Genomic DNA, 23,554 nt, shown 5'->3' with positions numbered 1-23,554 from the left:
ATAACATGTCCTGTAAAAAACTTTCATCAGGCTAAATGCGCTGACCAGGATCCCTTCACTATTTCAAATTTTAGCAAGAATGAAGTACAACAGTTAATATGTATGCAGTAGTGATAACTTGTCTTATTAGTAATCGCTCAGTTCCTAATAGTTCGTCATTCATTGCTTTATACGTAACCAGCAACATAATGCTAAAAACACACAATACGTTGCCGATGGTAATAAAGAGAAGGATCCTAATTATTACAAAAAGAAATAGAAACAGTAGCCCGTCGTTCAGAATCACAAGCAAACTCGGTGACTGTGTCACCTAGTCAAGCGGTCAAGGTCAGTTAAATCTGCCGAGTTTTCAAAGCAAAGCAAAATTCCACACAATAAGCGACTCTAGCAGAGTGGGGAAAAGCGATGTTGGTTCTACATACCGATATCTTTTTGAATTAAAAAGGATTTTTCCTATGAATCACACGACCGTATAAGTAAGAATCAGAGCAGGTTTTTCGTTTTTTTTTTAATACGTAAGTTATTATAAGTAGTGGTGGATAAAGCCCGACTGTACGCGCCGTAAAAATTAGAATATCTTGTTTATTTCTTTAGTAGACGTAATATCCTGTATTTACGGACTCACCGTCTGTTGTTCGAACTTCTCTAATGAGAAGTCCGGATAAGCGAGCGCTTACAGATACCTCTATAGTTATAAAAAACGTTGATCTGTATGTAGTGTAATTGTAAGATCCATCTAGGGGTATACAAAATATTATCTTACATCCTGCAAAATAAGGCGTGTTTATCAAAGGAAAATCCTATAAACCTTCAAACATATTAAAATCCGTTTGAACAAAAATGAGACAGTTAATCAAATAATAACTTATATAAAAGAACAAATCATTTGTCTCATAAATCGTAACATTGTTCAAATGACCCAACAGAATTCTCCCACAACCGCAGTCGCACTTTGCACGCAAAATCTCGAGAAGCATGCACCCTCGAATGTCTTAGTGCGTGTAAAAAGACTTTGCTGGGAAATGAAATTTTAATCCTTCCCGACACTCTGAAATATAACGATTTCCGCGAACAAAGCCCTAAAAGTGTACATATCGTGGATACGGAAGTTATAAAGATCGCATTTTTTTTATTGTTGCTAATTTTTAATCACGCCCAACCAGTCGTAGATGAATCTCTCTGATAATCTATCTAAAGTAATATCCGTTAAGTCATTCAAGCAGAGGTGATTCAGCAGAAATTTTTTTTATCTTTTATCTGAATACCAGGAAGTTTCTCCACTGGCGAGTGATCTCTGGAAAAAACGGATGTAATTTAACACAAAACACGGTCTAAGGACAACATAAAGCTATTTACGTACCTTCGTATAGATTCTCAATGAAATTTCAAAATAGAGATAAATGACGCAGTTGAAAAATGTTAGTAATAGGAGTCATTAGGAAATCAAATAAGCCCATATAATTTTTCCCTCAAACATCATGCCATAAAAGATCGGACTTGGCGTATCTGCGCAGATTACTGTCGCTTAAACAAGGAAACGACTCCCGATAGTTTCCAGTGCCATGTACCGACGACATCTTATCTCTGTTAGGTTAGAATAAATTTTTTTTTCACCAACTTGGACTTACTTAAAAGCTTTTACCAGATACCATTACCTAAGTGATTGTACCTCATACACCGTTTTCAGCACACTCAGGGGACATTATCAATTTTTTACGTATGCCTCCGGCTTACGTTGCGCCCCAATTACAATATAGTGTTTGGAGACTTTTAGGGGATAACCTACATGCCTATATGGATGATCTTGTAATCTTTTCTAATACCTTAGAAGTACATTCACATAAAGTAGAGCTAGTGCTACAGAGACAAAGACAAATAATCTCAGAGTAAAATATCTAAATGTGATTTTTTAAAACCGAACATGTTTATCTAGGTTTTATGTGTCTGGTCAAGGTCTTAAAAGTAGTCCATGGTAAGGTGTCGGCTATTCATAACTTTCCGGTACTTATTAACGTAAAAGGGGATACAGCACTTTTGCGCTGTAGTGGGTATTACAATCGTATGTAAATATGTAACTCTTCAATCATGACAGCTCCTTTAACAGATCTTACGAAGAAGAGCGTAGATTTATTATGGTCTGAAAAGCATCAACAGGCGTTCGATATCTTAAAAGCGGAATAATGCAGCTCACCTAACTTAAAAAATCCCTGATTTAAATATGGAATTTTTTTTTATTGCAACAGACGCCTTTGACCAAGGGGTAAGAGGGATACTACTTCAGTAATATGATAAACAGTTCTTCCCTATAGCTTTTTATTCACGTAAACTAAAGCCCTCTGAAAGTAAATATGCAGTAATAGGCAAGGAAGGGCTAGGTATCTTTAACTCACTAGTACATTTCAAGTTCATAATCTACGGCTATCCTGTTAAAGTCCTCACTGAGCATAAGTCACTTACCGAGTTTTTCAAAGGCTTTAATCACAGTCCAAAAGGAACTCAGTGACAAATGATCATTCAGGTCTTTGGAGCCAAGATAAGATATCTACCTTGGAAAGCAAATATCATAGCTGACGCATTATCCCGCAATCCCGCACCATACAGCAAAGAACCATTAATTGGACTAAAAGATATAGAAACATCCGTGACTATTGTTAAAACCGTATCTAAACAAGAAAATTCCTTAACCCAAGAGATCGCGAGCATTGAATATCTGGGTCGGAGCGCAGAACTGTTACAAACTGAACAAAGCAAGTGTCAGCAGCAATAAGCAAACAATAAACACTTCGGACCGAAACAGGGTCAGTGGCTAAGCAAAAACAATAAACACTTCGAGCAGAAACCCTAAAGCAAAAGTATATTTTAAGTATGTGTATCAGAATAATGTAATCAAATGTAATATTATATGTAGGTCCGTGACGAGGAAAACCCGAAGAACACAGCGGATGACTAACGACCAGGTAGTAGTAATAATCTCTTTCATACCAATCGTCATAAACTGGTTGCATTCCGTCATCCAGGGTTCCCTATTATGTCACAGAAAGCCAAATCACTGTTTTACTGGCCTGCAATGCTTACAGATATAAAAAGCACATAACTGATTGTAACACGTGTCATGAAAACAAGGGACACACTAAGACACCTGTCAGTTTAGGGGCCTATCCTGTGCCAAATCAATCCTTGAAAGAATATACTTAGAATTATTAACAGAGTTACGAGTCTGACAGAGGGAATAAACACTTCTTAGTGTTAATAGTTCCTTGACACGTTATATAGAAGTAATAGGCACTAAAAAACAAAACACCGCAATTGAGTGCATTAGGAATATTTATGAGTGCTAAATCAGTAAATATGGAATTCAACACATAATAATCTGTGACTCGGGTGGTGTAAATCAATAATAATCTCCTTAACACGTTGTGTGAATTCCTTTCCATTAAGAAAACCAATAATATATTTTATCACCCAGAGTCAATCGGTTTGGTAGAATAACGGATAATTAAATAGGAAGTGTCAATGTCTTACGAGTTACAACTCGTGATATTGGATCCGAACTGGATTATAGCGGTTCTCGCGGTTTTAAATACCTTTATCATTTATATCTTGTATCTATAGAATTGATGCCGCAAGTAGCCTTATACGGTACGCCGCTAGAACACTTTTCCACATATTCAAGCCAACCATTAATTATCAAATATATATAAAAGAAAATATATAAATAAATAAATATAAAAAATAAAATAAATATGGATACAAGTGGAGTCAATATAATACAACTCCGTAAGAAGTCGGAAGGGTTACAAATTATAATAAAAAAGGAAGGAATCACGATAAAATCAATAAGCAAAACGTAGGTTAATTAAATATCCAAATATATATGCGTAAAGATTTGAACTCAAACTTAACGCTTTAGTAATGACAAATAAGCTAAAAGTTCAAACACATATCAAAACCTACTGACATATTGTCTGTCCCGGTGATTTATATTCGTAGTCAATGAAAAAAAAAAATTAAATAAATAAATAAATAAAATAAAATAAAAGAGATTTTAAAGTCAGGAAGTCTAGAAGTGAAAATGTTATCTATGAAATAATCCTATATGAATCTTATACAGGGCTAATAATATATATAGAATTTGTATGGAAACCTTTTTTCATATAGTTTGAATAAGGAATATTTAATTTAACATAATTACAATTATGCAGATTTCCAACATGAAACTAATATATTGTTCAATTTTGGTACTGTTTTTTTTTCAGACATTCTTTTCGTGTGGGTCGAGTATTAAAAAACAAAAAATTTATCCTAAAGTCGTATCTCTTACAGCAAGTAACGTAACTCTTAGCTGGCTGAGAGCAATCTCCTGCCAAGTGACGACGTCATCATTGCCGTATCAGCATTTGTTCCTTTTAACCTCAATAATCTGCTTACACAGGCTTCATCTGTGTGTCGTCTCTGCTTGCAGCAGGTTGCTGGAGAAAGGAATGCTTAGCCCGAACTTCTCATGGGCAAGGCAGACGTTAGGTACAAGTGTCTATCGGTATGCGCAATGCAACTTGCAATCATTTTAAAATTAATAAACAAAATAAGGAAATAGAATTTCTATAACATCAAAATGAATTAATTTTTTCTGAACCTCAGACATTTAGAAGTATCACGATATGGATATGGATTATTTACTTGCAACATTAGCTTATTACAATCCAGGTAAATCACATTTATGGGAAAATGTCACATTTCCTTGAAAAACCCAAAGTTTATTTAGAAATTAGTTACATAGGGGTTTTTTCGTTGCATCTCCTACCTATTAATAAAGTTTTTAAAATTAACCTCAGAGGATGCGCGCGAGAAAATTGAATATGAAACTTTTGTTAGGGGCACATGGGATCAGATTTTATCACAACTTAATTTCAGTTAGCATAGAGAAATACAGAATCATGATTAATCTTCTCTTTGACTCTTATGTTGCCTGGCATTCTTACAATTAGCTCCGTTTTCCACTTCTTTGTCTAGTAACTTACTACCAGTAATATCGAATTTTCTTTGAGATTCGTAATGATATCTATTTATTTTTTATAATTATGGATATTTTTACAAGTCATCATAGACCTGGATAGGTTCACTCATTGTTAATGCCATGGATAAAAAAGGTGTTGTACAGCGGACTCTTTTGAATTCCAAAATATCAGCGAATTCATGTGGGTTAAGTCTGGTCTAAATGGCTCTCTCCCCTCCCCTGTATTTGGATGTTGTCTGAATTTACTTTGCCCTTGTGACAAGTATAATTTCACTTGCAGGCTGATTAATGGAACCTGGTTACAGTATCCTGCAGTACGAGAGTTTCACATCGCAACTTCAAAAAAAAATCGTTCGTCGCAGCGGACGGCTACAGTCAAGTAACAACCGCCTACAATGTGAAAGGAATTTCATGGACTTCTTCGACCGACACCGTATCTCGTCGTTAATCTCGTTTTAATGCGGAACGCTCCGGCGGCTGTCGGAATCGACTACAAAAAGGGACATACTTCCGACAATTACGACCCGAAGGATATTCAACTCTACTTTGCTGGCGAAGGACTCGTGCTGGGGATGTTTTTTTATTCATCGCGAACGTAATCGTGTAGCTTAGGATGCAGAGAATAAGTATGAGCGCAAAAATAGAACGTTGGACCCGCCCAGGCAAATTTTCCCCTTGTTTTAACCATTGAAAAAGGCCGTTTCATTGGCTATAGGTGGTTGTCTGGAACTGTGTAATGGACGAAAAGTTGTTCGAACGCTAGTTAAAAGTGAAGTAGTATAACCTCGGTCATGTATCCTATATATATAAAGTATCATGTATCCTATATATAATTGATCATAAATAACAGTCGAAATATATCTTTGTGTGTACGCAATAGGAATCTCTTATATAAATGATCATAAATAACAGAATCTAAATATATCTTTGCGTGTACGCAATAGGAATCTATTTAAAGTGCACATATATTAATCATAATTATATGAATAACAAATCAGGTAGCCTATAATCAATCTGTTAACTTTTATCTTACCAATATCTGCAGTTATTTATGAGTTAGTATATGAATTAATGAATCAGATATATAACATTTAGCATAAAAATCAACGAATCAATCAGCATAAACATTAATGATTTTATCAATTCATATATGAAATTTTTTATCAATTAAAATATGATTTTTATCATGTTAATCTTCATTCTATGCAATTATCAGAGTACATTAGTATTTTCTGTAGCATAAGTATCTTAAAGAGATGAAGTGAAAAACTGTATCATTATATATCACGTGATCACTATTATTTACCAATATCATTGTTTTATATCTTATTACTTGAATCATTTCATGTACACCATGAATTTTTATTTACTTATATATATATATTCACATAGTGTCTGTATCACACTCCTATAAGTCAAATGCAAGTCAAGTTTGAGTAATATTCAGTGGTTGGTTTTGGTAGCTGACCGAGCTGATGTAAGTGTTTACATAATAAAAATATGGAATGTTAGTCCATATATATAAAAGATTGCTTGCAGGAATGTGATCAGACTAGAGACGCTAAAGATGACGTATACAATAAGTATGTAGGCTAAGTTGACATGCCGTCATCTGTGGTCATTCATTTGTTTTGAAACAGTCCAAGCTCCCTGCTTGAGACAACTACCCCGACCCATGATTCAAACGGCCTACGTGATCTGTAGCGTGTCTCATTTGATTGTGTGTTCGTATGAAACTATGTCATTTGTATGTATGTTCATATGTTCGAACTACTGTCTGTTCCTTCATAACTTGTAACAGAGATGGTAGACAGGCAGAAGAGAGTTAGCTATCGTCATTAGAAGACCTGTACCTCTTTACCTAAGCTTTATCATGTAGAGGAATAGGATTAGCCATCATCATTGGCAGAAGCGATCAAGCTATCGTTATTAGAAGACTTGTACAATCATATCTGATCTTCACCATGTAAAACTTCAGAAGAATATATAATTTTTTATACTTAGTGTTTTCTACAAGAACCTCCTCACCATGAGTTTAACACATCGTCGTAATAACCAACAAGATAATACCGACTTCGTAAGTGATCTACAAACCCCCAGACACTCCATTGAAGATGGAAGTGCAATACCAACCGACTTAGCGTAAGATTATCGCTAGTCTAACATTACCTCATAGGGCGCCTTATCATACAAGGCACAAGCCCTAATATATATACTCACATATGATAAAATACAAACATAATGGATATGCATCTTTTCCATGGATCTTTTAAAAAGTTATGCTCTACTTCACTGCATCCAATAATATATGCTTGTTCATATACGAAACAAACCTTCGGTCTTAACATTAGGATTTACTAGCGCCAAGCTGGATACCGGTAAAATTAAATTAAACTTGTGCGATCCAGGGACTGTTGGCATTTATACCAGGTCACGGGGCATGTATACCCAGAATGCCCTCGGCGTCGTGTGACCGACCCGCCAGTTATCTTTCTACCGCCTTTAAGATATGACGTGTTCTCTGTCTATCTGTAAAGCCGGTTTTAGTTTGCCCGTTTTTTTATCCATTTCAATTTAATTTTTCTTATTAATTCTCTTTTTCTGAGTGTGCTCAGTGTGGTGTGAGCTGTAATAGTGTAAGTGGAGAGATGGAGTGTTTTGCATCGCCGTCGGGATTTTCTTCCATTTCGAAGGCGAGACAAAGGAAATCCCCTGGAGTCAGTGGCTTTCCTTGTTCAAGATTCCTAACTTCGGTGTCAATGGATCCTCATCCAATGTGTAGTAGGTGCAGGGAAAATGTATGTACAATTACTAATCCTTGTCCTGTTTGTCGTGGTTGGTCGGTGGAACAGTGGAGGAAGTTTTATGAGAAAGGCCCATACAAAAGAAAGGAGTCAACGCCATCTTTGGGTGACCAAGCGTCGTCGGCTTCTTTTTTATCGGCAATACACCAGACTGCTCCATATGTTTCGCCACCAGCCTTTGATTTGTCCCATACCCCTTCAGTTTCTCCTAGTGGTTCGTTTTCAGAAACGCCAGGAGGGGTTTTGGGCAATTTGATGCATAATATTTACGCTCCTTTGTTCCCAGCAGCGAGGGCGGGAGCATCGCCATCTTTGTTCCAGGTGCCGGCTCCCGATTTGAACAGGATGGAGGGTACGTGGGCGATGCTAGGTCTTCCAGGCGTACCAACCTTGGAAGGTTTGCTGTCACAGTATATGGCGTCACGGTTCCAGCAGAATCCGGCAGTGCTGAATATTCCTCATCCCCCGGGTTTGCACTTTATGGGAAATAATGTTGCGGCTACGCCAACAACTTCTTTGGTTACGACAATGCAGAACTTTGGGGGTGGTTTTGTTGCAAACGCAGGGATGCTTTTGCTGCAAATGCAGGGATGCCATCAGCAGCAGCCCAATCTCTACCTACAAGATTGGTGACGTCACAACCGACGTCACACACCGACATGGCAGACGCGATGACGTCACAGCCGACTGATTCTCAGTCTTCTTCGCTGCCTCCGGACTCAAATACGCTTTCTGACTCAGCAGTACACACTGTAATGAAGAAGTTACAGGATTTAGAGAAGAAAATTAATAAGAAAGGCAAAAATAAAAGGCGTGATTTGTCTTCTTCTTCGTCTTCTTCCTCTAACTCGGCGTCATCGCTAAGTTCGATGACGTCACGGCGTGTACCATCAAGCGTTGGAGGATACTGGATTTTGCGACTGTTTCTTGGGCCAAGAGGAGAAGAGTGAATTCTTCTTCTTCTTCGGACCAGGGCGGTTACATCCCAGTCAGCAAGAAAGGCAGGAAGTCAGTGGCTAGTAAGCTCAAAGCTAGTGGACGAAGCCGCTTACAAGAGTCCAAACGAGCGAGTGAGTCGGTGGCCGATGGGATAACGGCCGACGCGGAGTTGCCAGTAGAGACTATACAGAGTCAAAGAAAATCTACAGTGTCGTTGGCAAAAAGTGCAGCAAAGGATAGAGCACAGATACTAGTTTCGCCTGTAAGACCGTTTAAAATATGGAGGAAAGATGATAAGGCTCCTATTAAGGGGTCGAAAAATAGCGAGTTGGCAACCTCGTCTGATACGTTGGTGGAAGGCGTTGTTTGCCTAAATGAACGATCAAGGCCTAATTCTCCGATCGTTGTTGGAGACTATACTAATCGTCATGAAGAGGAAGTTAACTCAGTTTTGAGAGAGCCCTCATCTTGGAGATATAGGCGAGATTCTCGCTCTAGATCCGCGATCAGAGAAGGAGTAAGCCGGTCTCGTTCTCCTGCTGACTGTGTGGGATCGAGCCGTCGGCGGTCAGCAGAGATCAAAGAAGCTGCGGCCGTAGGGGCAGATGGCCATGAAGCACCCGGACGGTTGTCAGGGGATAGGAGTGAGATAGCGTCTCCCGTGGCAGAGCACAGTACGCTAGAACCGGAGGAAGGAGAGAACCAAAAGTTTCTGGCTTCGTATGTCGAGGTGATTGATTTGATTCGTCAATTCAATAACCTTTCGGAGAGAACGGAAACACCTGCCAGTATGCTTCCTCCGGGGATTGACTTGGCATTTGGTGCGAAAAAGGATACCAAGGTGTTGTATGAGTTGCCTTGTTCGAATCATGTGGAGTCCGTTTTACAACACGTAAACGCACGGATTGCGGGAAGGGATAATTCCTTAAGATCGAATAGATCGTTTAAGTTTATCCCCCCTGCAATGATGAAACATAAAAAATATTATATGACATCGACGGTTCCTTTACTGGCTAGACAAATTAACCTAAATGTGGTAAGGTTAAGGCCTGGATTAACCTTAGATCAAGTGAAAATGAAATGCCCTTCGATGACTTGCCAAGAGGCTGCTACATTAGAAGTGACAGCTTCTTCTGTCTTTCAGACTGCTTCTTGGTTGGATCTTTGGTCGACAGCAGTTGCAAAGATTGCATCCTCAGAAGTGACAAGGAAGGCAGTGGATGAATCAATGTTCATTAGATTGCTACAATCAGGTGCCAAAGCAATTGCGTACTTGACAAATTTAAGTGCCAATGTTTGGGCAAATGTCCTTTTAATGAGGAGGGATGCAGCTTTGGCCAGGCTAAGTCACACTGTTGATTTGGATTCCCTGCTAGCAATGAGGAATGGGAATATCTTAGAGTCGCAATTGCTGTTACCAGAGGCCATACTAGAAGAGGCCATAGATAGGAGAAGGATGGACACTAACGATAGGTTGGTACAGCAGGCAGTCAGGAAAACATTTAGCAGTCAGGCTAATTCTATGGGCGTAAGGCAACAACAAATACCTCGGAAGAAGCCAGTGAGGCATAATATCCCTAATAGGGCAACAAGGCCCTCTTCCCCAAAGAAATTGACTCATCGACCCTTTCACAATAAAAATAACAGAGGAAGGGGGATTAGGGGAAGAGGAAGGGGCTTGAGATGATAGGAAAGGCACCTTTCATCACTCGGCGACACCAGTAGCAGGTTGCCTGGCAAATCACTGGAAGGTGTGGCAGGAACTGGGAGCAGAGCAGTGGGTGGTGGAGGTTCTCAGAGTCGGGTATTTGATTCCGTTCGAAGTATCCCCCCCCCCTGACAGAACAGCCATTGCTTCACCTCGCTTATGCTCAAGAACCTCAGAAGGTTTTTATTCTGCAAGAGGAAGTGAAGAAGATGATGGAAAAAGGGGCTGTGGAACAAGTATCCATGCCGTCAAAGGTGTTTTACAGCAGGATTCTCCTGGTACCCAAAGCCAGTGGGGACTGGAGGACAGTAATAGACTGTCAACTTTGAATCTTTTTATAAGAAAAACCAGGTTCAAAATGGAAACTCCAAAGACTGTTCTACAAGCAGTCAGGATCAAGGACTTTATGCTGACGATCGACTTGAAAGACACACTTTCAGATCCCAGTCCATCAGTCTTCCAGGAAATTTCTCTGCTTCAGTCTGGCAGAGAAAGTTTTCGAGTTCGCAGTTCTCTGCTTCGGATTGACAACATCTCAAGTTTTCACAAGTGTTCGCTCTCGTGTTGATATGGGCGCATTCTCAGGGGATCAGGCTAATAAGATATCTAGACGATTGGCTGATGATAGCAAAGTTCCAGAGAGAAATTACTCAGGGACAGAGCGACCCTTCTACAGTTTTGTCACAGCTTAGGCATTGTGATAAATCGGGAGAAGTCGCAGTTGGATCCAAGTCAACGGCTGGTGTTTCTGGGAATGGTCATAGACACAATAAAAGCCAGAGTATTCCCAACACACCAGAGAGTAGAGAAATGCAAACAAGTGGTGAAGCCCTTTCTAGAAAAACAAACGCAGCCAGCAAAACAGTGGCAGGTAGTACTGGGAGTTCTAACTTCCTTGGAGAAGCTAGTACCACAAGGGAGGTTACACCTTCGGTCTCTACAATGGAGGATGAAGGAGTTCTGGTCGCCAATAGTAGGTCACCCGTATGAGCAGATTCCCTTGTCGGCAGAAGTGAGGAAAGACCTGCTGTGGTGGGTGAAGGACAGCAATCTGACAGTGGGTGTTCCCCTTCAGCAACCCTCACCAGATCTCTTGCTGTTCTCAGATGCGTCACTAGAAGGTTGGGGAGCGCATATGGAGGAGCTGATGGTTTCAGCAAAATGGAGCGGCGAGGACAGGAAACTTCATATAAACGTGCTGGGACTAAAAGCAGCTTTTCTGGCACTACAGGAATTCCGGGAGAGGGTGCAGGGACATTCAGTGGTTTTGATGTCAGACAACACCACAGTAGTAGCTTACATAAATAAACAAGGAGGTCTAGTGTCTCGACAGTTAATATGATGACAGTTCAACTTCATCAGTGGGCTGTAGAGAACGTGGTAGACATCAGGGCCAGATATATTACGGGAAAAAGAAACGTGGTGGCCGACAAGTTGAACAGAAGTGATCAGATCCTGGGAATGGAGTGGCCCTTGCACCAACAAGTTGTGGACAGAATGCTCAGGTTGTGGGAAAGGCCAATCAGACCTATTCGCAACCAGGTACAACAAGAATTTGGGAGTGTATTGTTCGGTATTCCTGGACGTAGAGGCAGTAGCAGAAGACGCTCTACAACACCCATGGGACAATCTGGACGTCTACGCATTTCCTCATTTTTGTCTAATCCGTCAGGTTCTGAACAGGGTTATGGGGTCTCAAAACCTCAGAATGACTCTGGTAGCTCCGTTATGGCCAAAGGCGGAATGGTTTCCGGACCTCCTGGAACTCCTGATGGACGTACCAAGAGAGTTACCATCATGGAACAACCTGCTATGTCAGCCTCACGTGGAGAGGTACCACTGGTCGGTGAAGTCCCTATTACTTCACGGGTGGAAACTGTCGAGTATCTCTTGCGAGCGAGAGGGTTTTCGCAAAAAGCACCAGCGCACATGGAAGGAAATATCAGAAAGTCATTGGCAGCAGTATACCAAGGGAAATGGTCAGCATACTGTGATTGGTGTCGTAGAGGGAACTTTTCTCCACTCGGTACCACTATTCAGCAATTAGCAGACTTTCTGATATATCTCAGAACAGAAAGGCATATGTCTGTGTCTGCGGTGAAGGTGTACAGGGTGGTTCTAGCCTCGGTCTTACGCATGAAAAGTGTGGACATTTCATCTTCATGGGAGTTGGCCATGTTGATGAAGTCATGTTTACCAAAGGAACTGAAAGCCCCAGATTGGGATTTGACCATGGTACTGAGTAGTCTGACAAAACTCCCCCACTGAACCACTAAGGCAGTCCACAGATAGGAGCCTGACCCTAAAGACAGTCTTCTTATTGGCCCTAGCTTCAACCAAAAGGGTGGGGGAGCTTCATGGCCTGTCGTCTATGGTAAAGCACTCAAGAGGTAGGAAGTCAATGGCATTCGAGTTTGTGCCAGAATTCGTGGCCAAAACTCAAAACCCATCAGTAGCGGACGGCAGGTTTGAGTTTTCCATACCTTCTCTGGCTGATTTTGTAGATAATGACAAAGATGAGATGCTTCTGTGTCCCGTCAGGGTAACAAAGGAGTAGTACTTAAGGAGGACAAGGCACCTCAGGCTGGGGTGCAGGAGGTTGTTCGTAAGTACAAGACGGAACAAAAAGGAGGTGTCCAGGAATACAATATCGTTTTGGCTAAGAGAAACGATCAGGAATGCCTACATGACAGAAGACAAGGGGTCAGATAGCCAGGAGAAGGCTAGGGCTCATGACAGTGTTGCCTATAGATCCTTGGATACCTTTTCCTTGGGTCCAGTGGTGGTGGCCCAGCATGTGGTATAGCTCATCCAGTACCCCAGGCGGGTCAGTTTGTGTCTAGTCTAAGATGAAGGTATGAAAGTAAAATGAATGGGATGACTGGTCTTTTTGTCTTTACTACTTTCTTTCTACTCCTTTACCTATGGGCAGTATGAAGGAGAGTACCATCATGAGCTGGAACGGACTAGATGCAGGTGAGGTGGTCAGCTATACTGTAAAGTTATGTTAGAGTATAGTATACTTTCCAGTAGCAACACACCCCTCTCAGTAGTTGGAAGGGAGGGGTGATGGTAGATCCAGACACAAGGGACAAGAGTGGTTTATGAGTATAGGGGGTCCCCTATTTCCCATAGTTTATAAACCACGGCATGATACTAGCACCCAGTGAGGGAAACCAATAAATATTATATCTTTGGTTCAAAGTTTATAGTCCATTCTCTAAGAATTCTCCTAATATTCAGAAATGGATTTAGGTGGCAAACTCCCAGTCAGTTACAGACTTACCTCACTCCAATAAGTAAGTCTATCCTAATGTTAAGACTGAAGGTTTGTTTCGTATATGAACAAATGACAAATTTGTAACTAATTTGTATTTTTCATAACTAACAAACCTGAGGTCTTAACAGTTGAAGGGCCCACCTCGAACCACCCCTCTAGCAGTCTAACTGGGTTAGAAGTATAACTAGCGGGTCGGTCACATAACGCCAAGGGCACTCTGGGTATACATGCCCCGTGACCTGGTATAAATACCAGTAGTCCCTGGATCACACAAGTTTAATTTAATTCTACCGGTTTCCAGCTTGGCGCTAGTAAATCCTAATGTTAAGACCTCAGGTTTGTTAGTTATGAAAAATATAAATTAGTTACAAATTTGTCATATTTTCATATTACTATTTGTTTGTATTATAAAATACAAACATAGCAATCAATATTTTGGTTTGGAAATCAGCTGAGGGCGATTGCGAGGTAAGTTTGTTTTGCTGTATTGAATTCAAATCAGAGTAACTTTCTTGCCTCTAGTTAGCACAAATGAATCACAAGATACTCTATTTATATGGGGCAAGGTTATTTTATGTAATACGAAGTGCTTTCAAATCAAAATATCACTTAAATACATATTGTTTATGAACAAAATTTTGTAATTTTTTTTGTTAGATGGCGCTGAGGTCATGTTTATTGTATAAACAAAAATCAGCAGATTCTGTTCGATATTTTCACTTAATCTCATCAGAATACAACGAGCTTTACATATTTATCTTTTATTGGAGTGAAAACAGTAAACTGTGTTCTTTCATACCCAATAGTTTTGATTAAAACATGTTTCTCTCAAATTTTGTTTATGGTCGAGTTGGATGGTGCTTTGGCGAAGTTTGCGAAAGCTTCAACCACGTTGCCGATGCACGATAATAGTCGTTAACAGATCAACATTCTTTCCCCCACTTCAACTAAAACTTAGATTAAATTTAGCAGCATTTGCCCTTGCTGAAGATTGAATTTAGCAGCATTTGCTGCTGATCTTTTCTCCATGAGTAAGGATATAGTAATGTAAAAATATATCAGTCCTATTCTCCATAACATCATTTGTAACATAACTACGGTAATTTTTGACTATTGTACAATGGTTGAAATGCAAGCAAAAAGGCTGTTGCCATCGGATTTGATTTTTCATAGCAAATCTGCTGTTTCTGCCTGTATGCGTTTTCAAAATAAGTATAACATTACTAATACTTTTGACATTCTCTTTTACTTTTTAACTTAACTAGAAGATGTGATTCTTTTACTCTTTTTAACTTAACTAGAAGATGTGATGGATAAAGAGATGAAGGAAAAGGGGTTAGCCTAACGAAAAACTGGAATAGATAGAGAGGAGGAAAAGAGGTTAGCCTATTGTTATTTAGTCTTGTAAATTTAACTCGCATGAAATGTGAGATACGGGATAAAATCATTTTTAAGGCATGAAAATTTTGGGGTTGCATATGTGAGATCGCGTGTTACATGAGTATATACAGTATGTTGTATTATGCTGGGTTTTTTTTTGTTTTTGTTTTTTTTTAACAAAAAATTTTGCTTATGCCACGTTTTACTTCCTTTAAAGATTATTTTAAAGTCACCAAAATAAGTTATTGATGGAAGAGATGACTATGCTATGTTGTATAATAAATTTTGTTTGCAGCAAATACATTTTGTTGATGCCAAGTTTTACTTTTACAGAATATTTTAAAGCCACCGGAAGAAGTTATTGATGGAAGAGATGAATGTGCTAAAAAGTTAATCCCTCTATTCCCTACCAAGAAAATAATGAAGAAAAGCAAGAGAGACAATGGAGATTTGTTTGTCAGGTATGTATGATGATAATTCACAAATGTCAACTTTCAGATTAAATGGAATTATAACCACTTATATGGAATTATAACAACTTAAATACAACATAAATACACCATGTATTCAAGTTGTAATGATAATAACTGTTTTTATATCATTGCATACCTAATGCTAGTTCACTTTCTCCTAATATTATAATATGGAATGTCATGTAGGACTTCTAAGTAGGTAAAAGTTTTACAGTTTTCCTGAGGACCTATTTTCATTTGAGCTTTTTAGTTAAATGTGGAATCATTGTTTTGTAACAGTAGTGTATTGAATTTAGTGTCTGATTAGTCTGTTTGAGCACAAGATCTTTGTTGGACATGTGGATTTCGCGCTCGGCTACTAATCCGATGGTCCGAAGTTCAATTCTCGGTTCGGCCAACAGGGAATCAGAGGGATTGAGCGAAATATTTCTGGTGATAGAAATTCATTTCTCCATATTATGTGGTTTGGATCCCACAGTAAGCTGTAGGCCCTGTTGCTAGATAACCAATTGGTTCTTAGTTATGTAAAAATATCTAATCCTTCAGGCCAGCCCTAGGAGAGCTGTTAATCAGCTCAGTGGTCTGGTTAAACTAAGATATACTTAACTTTTTTAACTGTATTATACAGGATTATTTGTAAGATAATTTAAGCATGAAATTGCCTACCAAGGCTATGATCAGACTTTTCATATTATAGGAAAGTATTAGTGAGAAATTTATAAATTGTTAGTGAGAAATTTATTATTTAAACAGTTCATTATATTGTCAATATATCCTATTCTCCTGTATTACTTGTAGTTTATTCCTGAATTGCAAGATGGATGAGTTCATTATTATTTTGCAGTATGAGCTTCATTCTTTATTCTGTTCTGGGAATCTTCATCCTCATTTATGATTTTGATATTTGATTTTATGGTTGAGAATCATTTGATTCCTTCACAGTTATGTACCCTAATATTCTAGATATATTTACCTGTGAGGTTAGTATTGAGAAGTTTCATATAGAACTTTAGTTATATGATGTCTGACGCTGTTTCCTAATGGTCTCCTAACATTGGATGTGGTAATGCCTTGTACTTGTGGTCTGTGTGTGATTTAAGATGGAATAGATCTGAAAACAGAATATGTAATTTATGGAAGAATGTTATTTACGGTATATAATAATTTGAGCACAAATGGGCTTTTTTGTATGTATTACTGACCATTAGAATAATTATATTTGAAGATAAAGAAAATGTATATTCTAAAGTGAACTTTCTTGAAAAAGTTACTTTTTTTCCTTGTGTATTTCACCAATATTGTTTATCTTCCAGTAATGAGGATGAGAGTAACAAAAAGCTCAAGTCTGAAGATGGTGATGACACTTTGACCAGCAGTGATTTGACGAGAGCCCATGTAACAAAAATAACCACAGCTAGTCCCACTGAAGACTTTTATGCACTTCTGAAAGGAGAGGCTCCAAATTTCACTTTGAGTATGTTTGACTTTTAGTTTTAAATTAAAATAATTTTGTTTAGCGCCTCAGCGGCGTGGTTGGTATGGTATTTGCGTCCCACCTCAGTGGTCGCGTGTTCGATTCTCGGCCATTCCATTGAGGAGTGAGAGATGTGTATTTCTGGTGATAGAAGTTCACTCTCGACATGGTTCGGAAGTCACGTAAAGCTGTTGGTCCCGTTGCTGAATAACCTCTGGTTCCATGCAACGTAAAAGCACCATACAAACAAACAAACAAAACAAAATCATTTTGTAACAGAAAGGATTTTGATAGTATGTATAGGTTTTGTATACATCCTGGTGTAGTCATTGGCTTTGTTATACATAAACTTTTTAAGTTTTACCTAAAGTTTTCCCTAGTTGTGGTTGATGAATCTGCTCTCTTTTGCTTATCCACACAGATATGTTTTTTTGTTTTTCTTGTATCCTCATTTTGTGTATAATAATGTTGGTAAAATGTTATCGCTTACAGAATCATAGACCCCCTCAACCTGGGACCACCTTGACATGGTGAGGGGGTTCTTGAACACCAGGAATTTGTTCATGGGTTCGAGTCCAAGAGTCCCATATACCATAATAATATTTCTTTGGATTAATGTTTGTGGAATTTTCCACTTTTGCAAAAATTTATTGGACCTGATAAATAAGGAAAGATATCATAGCTGGAACTGGGTTTATATCCAAAGCTAAATAATGGAAACTGGTAGGACCATCAACTACCCAATAATGTTTGGACCTAAGGGATATCAATTCGATATCTCAAGGGCAGAACTATTCTTCAGGGCTGGGCCATGGATTCCAGGTGGGTCTGGTTCTGGGGATAGGACTCTTGGCATTCTATCCAGTTTGCCCATAACATAATTAGGGGGGGGGTGATGGTATTCTTGTAATACTCTCAGTCCAACCTAGCAGGTTTAGCTTACACGTGGGCCATCCCCTGTGGGGTAGGGTAGGCATGCGGACATTTGGGAGTCAGTTCTCACTTCTGCCATTGGTGAAAAAATAAACTCCATGAAAGACATGATATTTTATTAAGGTTTTCAAGTGATTTTTTTTCTCCCCTCTAATCTTTATGGAAAATATAAATAAAGATTTGAGTACCCCTGGACCCTCTGATGGTACAGTCGTGGTTCAATTGACGACTGCTGGAACCCCCTTCTCTAATCACCCTTGCATAGTTGTAGATGACACTAGCGTGCCAAAGAACCACCATTCTGCTTCAAGTGAAGTATTAGATCACCTGTCAGGGTGCAACAACATTAAAATTGGAGAATAACCCTCCCAACCCCCAACACTGGCATCACGCACAAAGCAGGCCCCAAAAAGGAAAAGAAACTTCTGACTGGACCCTACACTGGTGCATTTTGACCACCTTTTTGGATCAGAGAACTGGTCAAGATCTCTGATCCTTAAAGCAGAACATAAAATTCCAATTGCTGTAGTAGTTGAAAACAAATTACTGAACCTGTGTCCATCCCAAGAAGTGGACTGCAGATATACCAAAACTAGTGAGTGGTTACTAGAAGTAACCACTGAAAAACAGTCCACTACCTTTTTGAACATAAAAGAAATTAATGGCATGGAAGTAACAATGAGAAGCCATGAAATGTTAAATTATGTACAAGGTACAGTCATCTTACGTAACATTGAGGGTGAAGATCTACCTCCAAGACACTTGCTACTTGACTCCCTTAAACTAAGGTATGTATGTCCATGACCTAGAAGTTTATTCAATTCCAAGTAGAAGGGATAAGAATAAGCAAATTAAAATTGCAAAACTAAAATTCTTTGGCAAAGTAGAGAAGTATGCCCATTAATACCAAAACCACTTAAGTGCATACAATGCTCAAAATTTGGCCACACATACAGAAAATGTCATAGTAAGACAATATGTGCAGTCTTATCATCCTAAGAGCATACTACATATTGATATTGTAGCCCTCCAAAGTGTGCCAATTGTGGGTTAGCTCATCATGTTAGATCTAAAGAGTGCTCCTTTTACCAATACAATATGGAGCTTAAACTGGTAATGGCCAGAACAGGAATGACAGCTAAAGAAGCTAGACTGGAGTTGAAAGTAAGAGAAGTCCTTGATCCATCCACAAATCTTTCTTTCACAACTGCTGTTAAAAACCTAAAACTTGCATAATATTGAGCAGCTGAATAATAAAGGTACGCAACATATCCAACATGCCAGTACTACTAACATCCAAAATAAGAACATCATTCTATCCACTGCTGCTGCTATTAACATTGAAGATTCTGATAGCTTTGCTATGGGAACCGCAATGGAATAAGAGTCAAATAACTCCAACTCCCGAAATGACAAAAAGAAAAGAATCCTGGAAAGGACTCCACCTAAAGGGAAAAAATCAAATGCTGAGAAGTCCAATCAGTTAACAAAAAAAAACCACCTGCATCAATTGAGGAGTTCAAAAAAGAAATTGTGCATACTTCATCACAAGTGAAGGTTCACAACTGCCCTCCATCCTTATCACATACAACAAGGTAACAATCAACAAGACTTGCAATGGACCAGTTAACCACTAACAATCCCAACCTGTGACACAGATTACAGTACAGTAATACCTTGGGTTACGAATTTAATCCGTTCCAGAACCTGCTTCGTAACCTAAAAAATTCGTAACCTAAATGGATTTTCCCATAAGAATGTTATAAAAAGCAAATAATGCGTTCCACCCGACCATGAATGACTATTTCAATTCATATTTTTCCATTTATTTTTGTTCACTAAGGTTGAAAGTTCGTGTAGGAATTACATAAAATTATAAAATTGAAAAATGAAATTAAATATAAACACTAGATTTAATATGCATGCACAGTAAAACCTGAACTTTACCTTTGGTGAGTGTGGCTGCTGGCTTGACGGAGACGGGAGGAGGGGAAGGGTGAGGAGGAGAGGGTTAGGGCTTGGGGGGGAAATCTCCCTCCGTGAACACTTCTGGAAGACTTTCTGGTTCTTTCTCTAGAGAGCACCGTTCACTACGATCACTAATTTTACGCTTACGCGACACTGTGTCGTCTTTCACAATTTTGAAAAATATTTTTCTATGAGCAAATTTTCTACATTGTCGAGAATATAAGGCCGTTGTTTCGTCAATACTGTGACACCTTTTGATGCTTAACTGGCTTTAATTTCTTCCTTTTTCTTCAAAATAGTGCAGATCGTTGATTGCGACCGTTTCCTTCTTGCTGCTTGCCTTCGTCATAGTAATAGTAATGTATAAGCACTATCACGGAAACACAACACGTGCGCAAATCACTAAGGAAATTTGAGAGCGTATCACGGACAGATGCGTTCAATCTTACCGCCAGCGAGATAGTGAAAGAGTTATGGTTTAAAAAGGGTCAAGGGATGCGTGGGAGGAAGTCACGTGACCCTCGTTGAGTTTTGGCCGAAAAAAATGCGTTCGCAGATCCCACGCTCATCCGATGTCCGATGTAAACAAAGCAGGCGGCCTCCCATGATGGAAATTCGCGCATTCGTATTCCAAGTGAAATTCGTATTCCAGAATGAGGGTGTCACTTCGTAAGTTGAAAAATTTGTATACTAATCGGTTCGTAACCCAAAGTATTACTGTATTTCATTGTGTGGTACTAATGAAAATTAGACTATTGATGTGAATCAAAATGTGTCTTCTTAATACACACCAATCTTCCACTGAACCACAATCTTTTAACAGCAAATCAAGTAGTTCCTTAAACCAACATTCCTTACCTCAGAGGACAAAAAACAATGGAAACACAAAATCAGAAGTTTCCAGCACAGGAAAATTAGTCTTTAATAAAGGGGGCAACACTCCATTCAGAAAGACTGAATCAACAATTACCAACAACAAGCATGCTCAGCCTTGTGGTTGTAATGAGTGCTTTATAAGTGCTTGCAACCAATTAGCAACCAAAATAAAAGACTCGATGTGGAATTGCATAAATAATTTTGTTCAATTGCGAAAATATCATTTAGCCCACCATAATGAGGATGGATTATGTTCTGAATCTTTGCAATACAAGAAGGAAATAATTAAATAAAAAATAGACACCTTAATAATCAGTTATGACAAAGTCAACTGTCGAGTTTAATTCTCAACAAATAAGTACAGGCAGTCCCTGGGTTACGACGGGGTTTCTGTTCTTGAGATGCGTCGTAAGCCGGAATATCATAAAAAATCCTAAGAAAACCTTACTTTTAATGCTTTGGGTGCATTGAAAACTATGTAAACTGCATTCTTATTGCATTTTTCATAAAAAAAACTTCAAAAATTGATTATTTTGCATTTTTGGTGTCATTTTATCTGCCAGATCAGTGTTGTTGGCGTCGTAACCCTGGAAATAATGTCTGATGATTATAATTGAAAAGCGCCTTAACCTCGGAACGTCATAAGCCGAACCCATCGTAACCCGGGGACTGCCTGTACTACAATTAAGAAACCTCAAAGCACCTCAAATGTATAAATCAAGAGACAAAATGAAATTTGCAGTTAACCTGCAGAATTTAAAACTTATACTGTCTATTATGGATCATAAAATCATCCTGCTGACGTTTCTTCTTTAATTTATTGTGCATTCATGGTCATGCAAAGTTCTCCAAACATTATAGTCCTCTTCTGTTATTTCCTTATTTTTCAGCGAGAACTGTTTGCGTGAGCAAGCATGGCAGAACTTGTTGAGCACTTCAAAGCCTACAACGTAGCCTGTCTCCACCTCAATTACCCCGCCCATACCAACATTTGTCACATGACCTCTTCATCCATGTTCCATCGTACGACACATTAATGTTCAAAATTCCATTTTTATCTGGATGTAAATCCAACTCTTCTCTAATATTGTCTTATTTTTCCATCTATGTCTTCTTGCACTGTCTTGTAATGTTTTCCTCAAACAAATACTTCAAGTCTTGTAATGTTTTCCTCAAAGAAATACTTCAAGTCTTGTAATGTTTTCCTCAAAGAAATACTTCAAGTACCTCCTGAACTTATAATTTCCCATTGGGGTTCTATTCTCATTGCTACGTGAAAGCGTTTAATTCCCGCAAATCCATAATATTCTAAAATTGAATGGTTAATCAACTTGGCATTGCTTTTGAATATATCGGCAGATGTTTTTACACTTTCATTTGGAGGGCATTTAGTAGGTGAAGAGGTCTCTCTCAGGTGACATTTCTTGCAAGATCTTTTAACTTTTATCTCAAAAGCATCATTTTCAAATTCCACTTCATAATTTTTTTAACATTCACACCCAGGCAATCTTTTTCCACAAATTTCTCGTAATCATTTTCTGCTTATGAGAAAAAGTTTATTATCTTCCTCTTCTATTACCTCACTATTATTGCTGCTTTCTTTACTATCCAACAATGAGGTACATATGTCAATGCAAGTCTTGGGAGTAGATGTAGCAGCAGAGGAAATACTAGGAGTGGGTGCGAGGTCAGATAAGATCGTAGCCTGGGGCACTGTGTCATTTGAGACAGGTGCTCCTTTTTCTCCAACACTCCCTCTCGCTCCTTCACTAACTCATTAATATCATTGCCTTCTGAACTCTTATCAGAGCAAATTTTTGTCTTTAGTCTGTCAGCAAGATGTTTTTCTTGTCTTCCTCTTTGGCATGATGAAATTCTTGCTGAAAGAAAGAAAAGACAGACGTAAAAGCTAGCAAATGTCAGAGGTGAAACTGGAACGTGTACTCTCTCTGACCTTTCTTCTTGCACTGAAAGGTGTAAGCTCAGTCTTTTCCTGTCTTGTGACTCATGGAATCTCTACAGATGCCATTGCTCACAATTTTTTTATAATAAAATGTAATAAATATCAAAATTTATGTTAAAGAAATACTGCATTTTCTTGTATGGATCAATGTTTTTGGTTTATTGAGTTACTTTTACTAATTGCCCTGTAACTATGAAAGTACATAAGTGGAATTTTAACAAAATATTTTGCATACACATTCTTCATTGCCATGCAAAGCTCCATGAATTTTTTCATGATCTTGTGTTTTTTGCCCTATACCACCATATATGCATTGGCTTCCTGGCCGGCCCCCTTAAAAAAATAAGTATTGGATGTTACACCATCCTTTTAGGCCAAAACTTTTGCATTTATGATTTGCTTACTGGGCTTAAGCTATGTGCAAGTTGCTGGATATTAATTGCCTTAAAAGTAGTTCTTGATGTAATGCCATTCAGTTAGGATAAACTCTTTTGCATGTGTGTGATTGTTCACCGGACATAGGCTATTAGCAAGCTGGCAGTAAATAATTACCTTAAAGTAATTTTTGAATGTTATTCCATTTCTTTTGGACAAAACTTTTGCATTTATGGTGTACCTACTGGGATTGGGCTATGTGCAAGTCACCAGATAATAATTACCTTAAAAGTAATTCTTTAATGTTGCATCATCCTATTAGGTCATACTTTGCTTTTGGGATTTGTTCATCAGTCACAGGATATTC

At 38.6% G+C, this 23,554-nt stretch overlaps 1 protein-coding gene across 1 annotated transcript in view; it reads left to right on the top strand.

Annotated features, from left to right (window-relative positions):
* LOC135216611 (X-ray repair cross-complementing protein 5-like) overlaps nucleotides 1-23,554 on the top strand; it is a 187,351-nt gene that overhangs the window by 138,643 nt on the left and 25,154 nt on the right. The window contains 2 exon segments of the mRNA XM_064251991.1: nucleotides 15,459-15,586; nucleotides 16,912-17,072. Of these exon segments, the coding sequence (XP_064108061.1) occupies nucleotides 15,459-15,586; nucleotides 16,912-17,072 (289 nt within the window).

Source organism: Macrobrachium nipponense, chromosome 6 (assembly GCF_015104395.2).
Source record: "Macrobrachium nipponense isolate FS-2020 chromosome 6, ASM1510439v2, whole genome shotgun sequence".
In the NCBI taxonomy this organism is placed as follows: Eukaryota; Metazoa; Arthropoda; class Malacostraca; order Decapoda; family Palaemonidae; genus Macrobrachium; species Macrobrachium nipponense.
The sequence above is the reverse complement of the archived record's forward strand: the minus strand, read 5'-3'. Positions and strand labels throughout refer to the sequence as shown.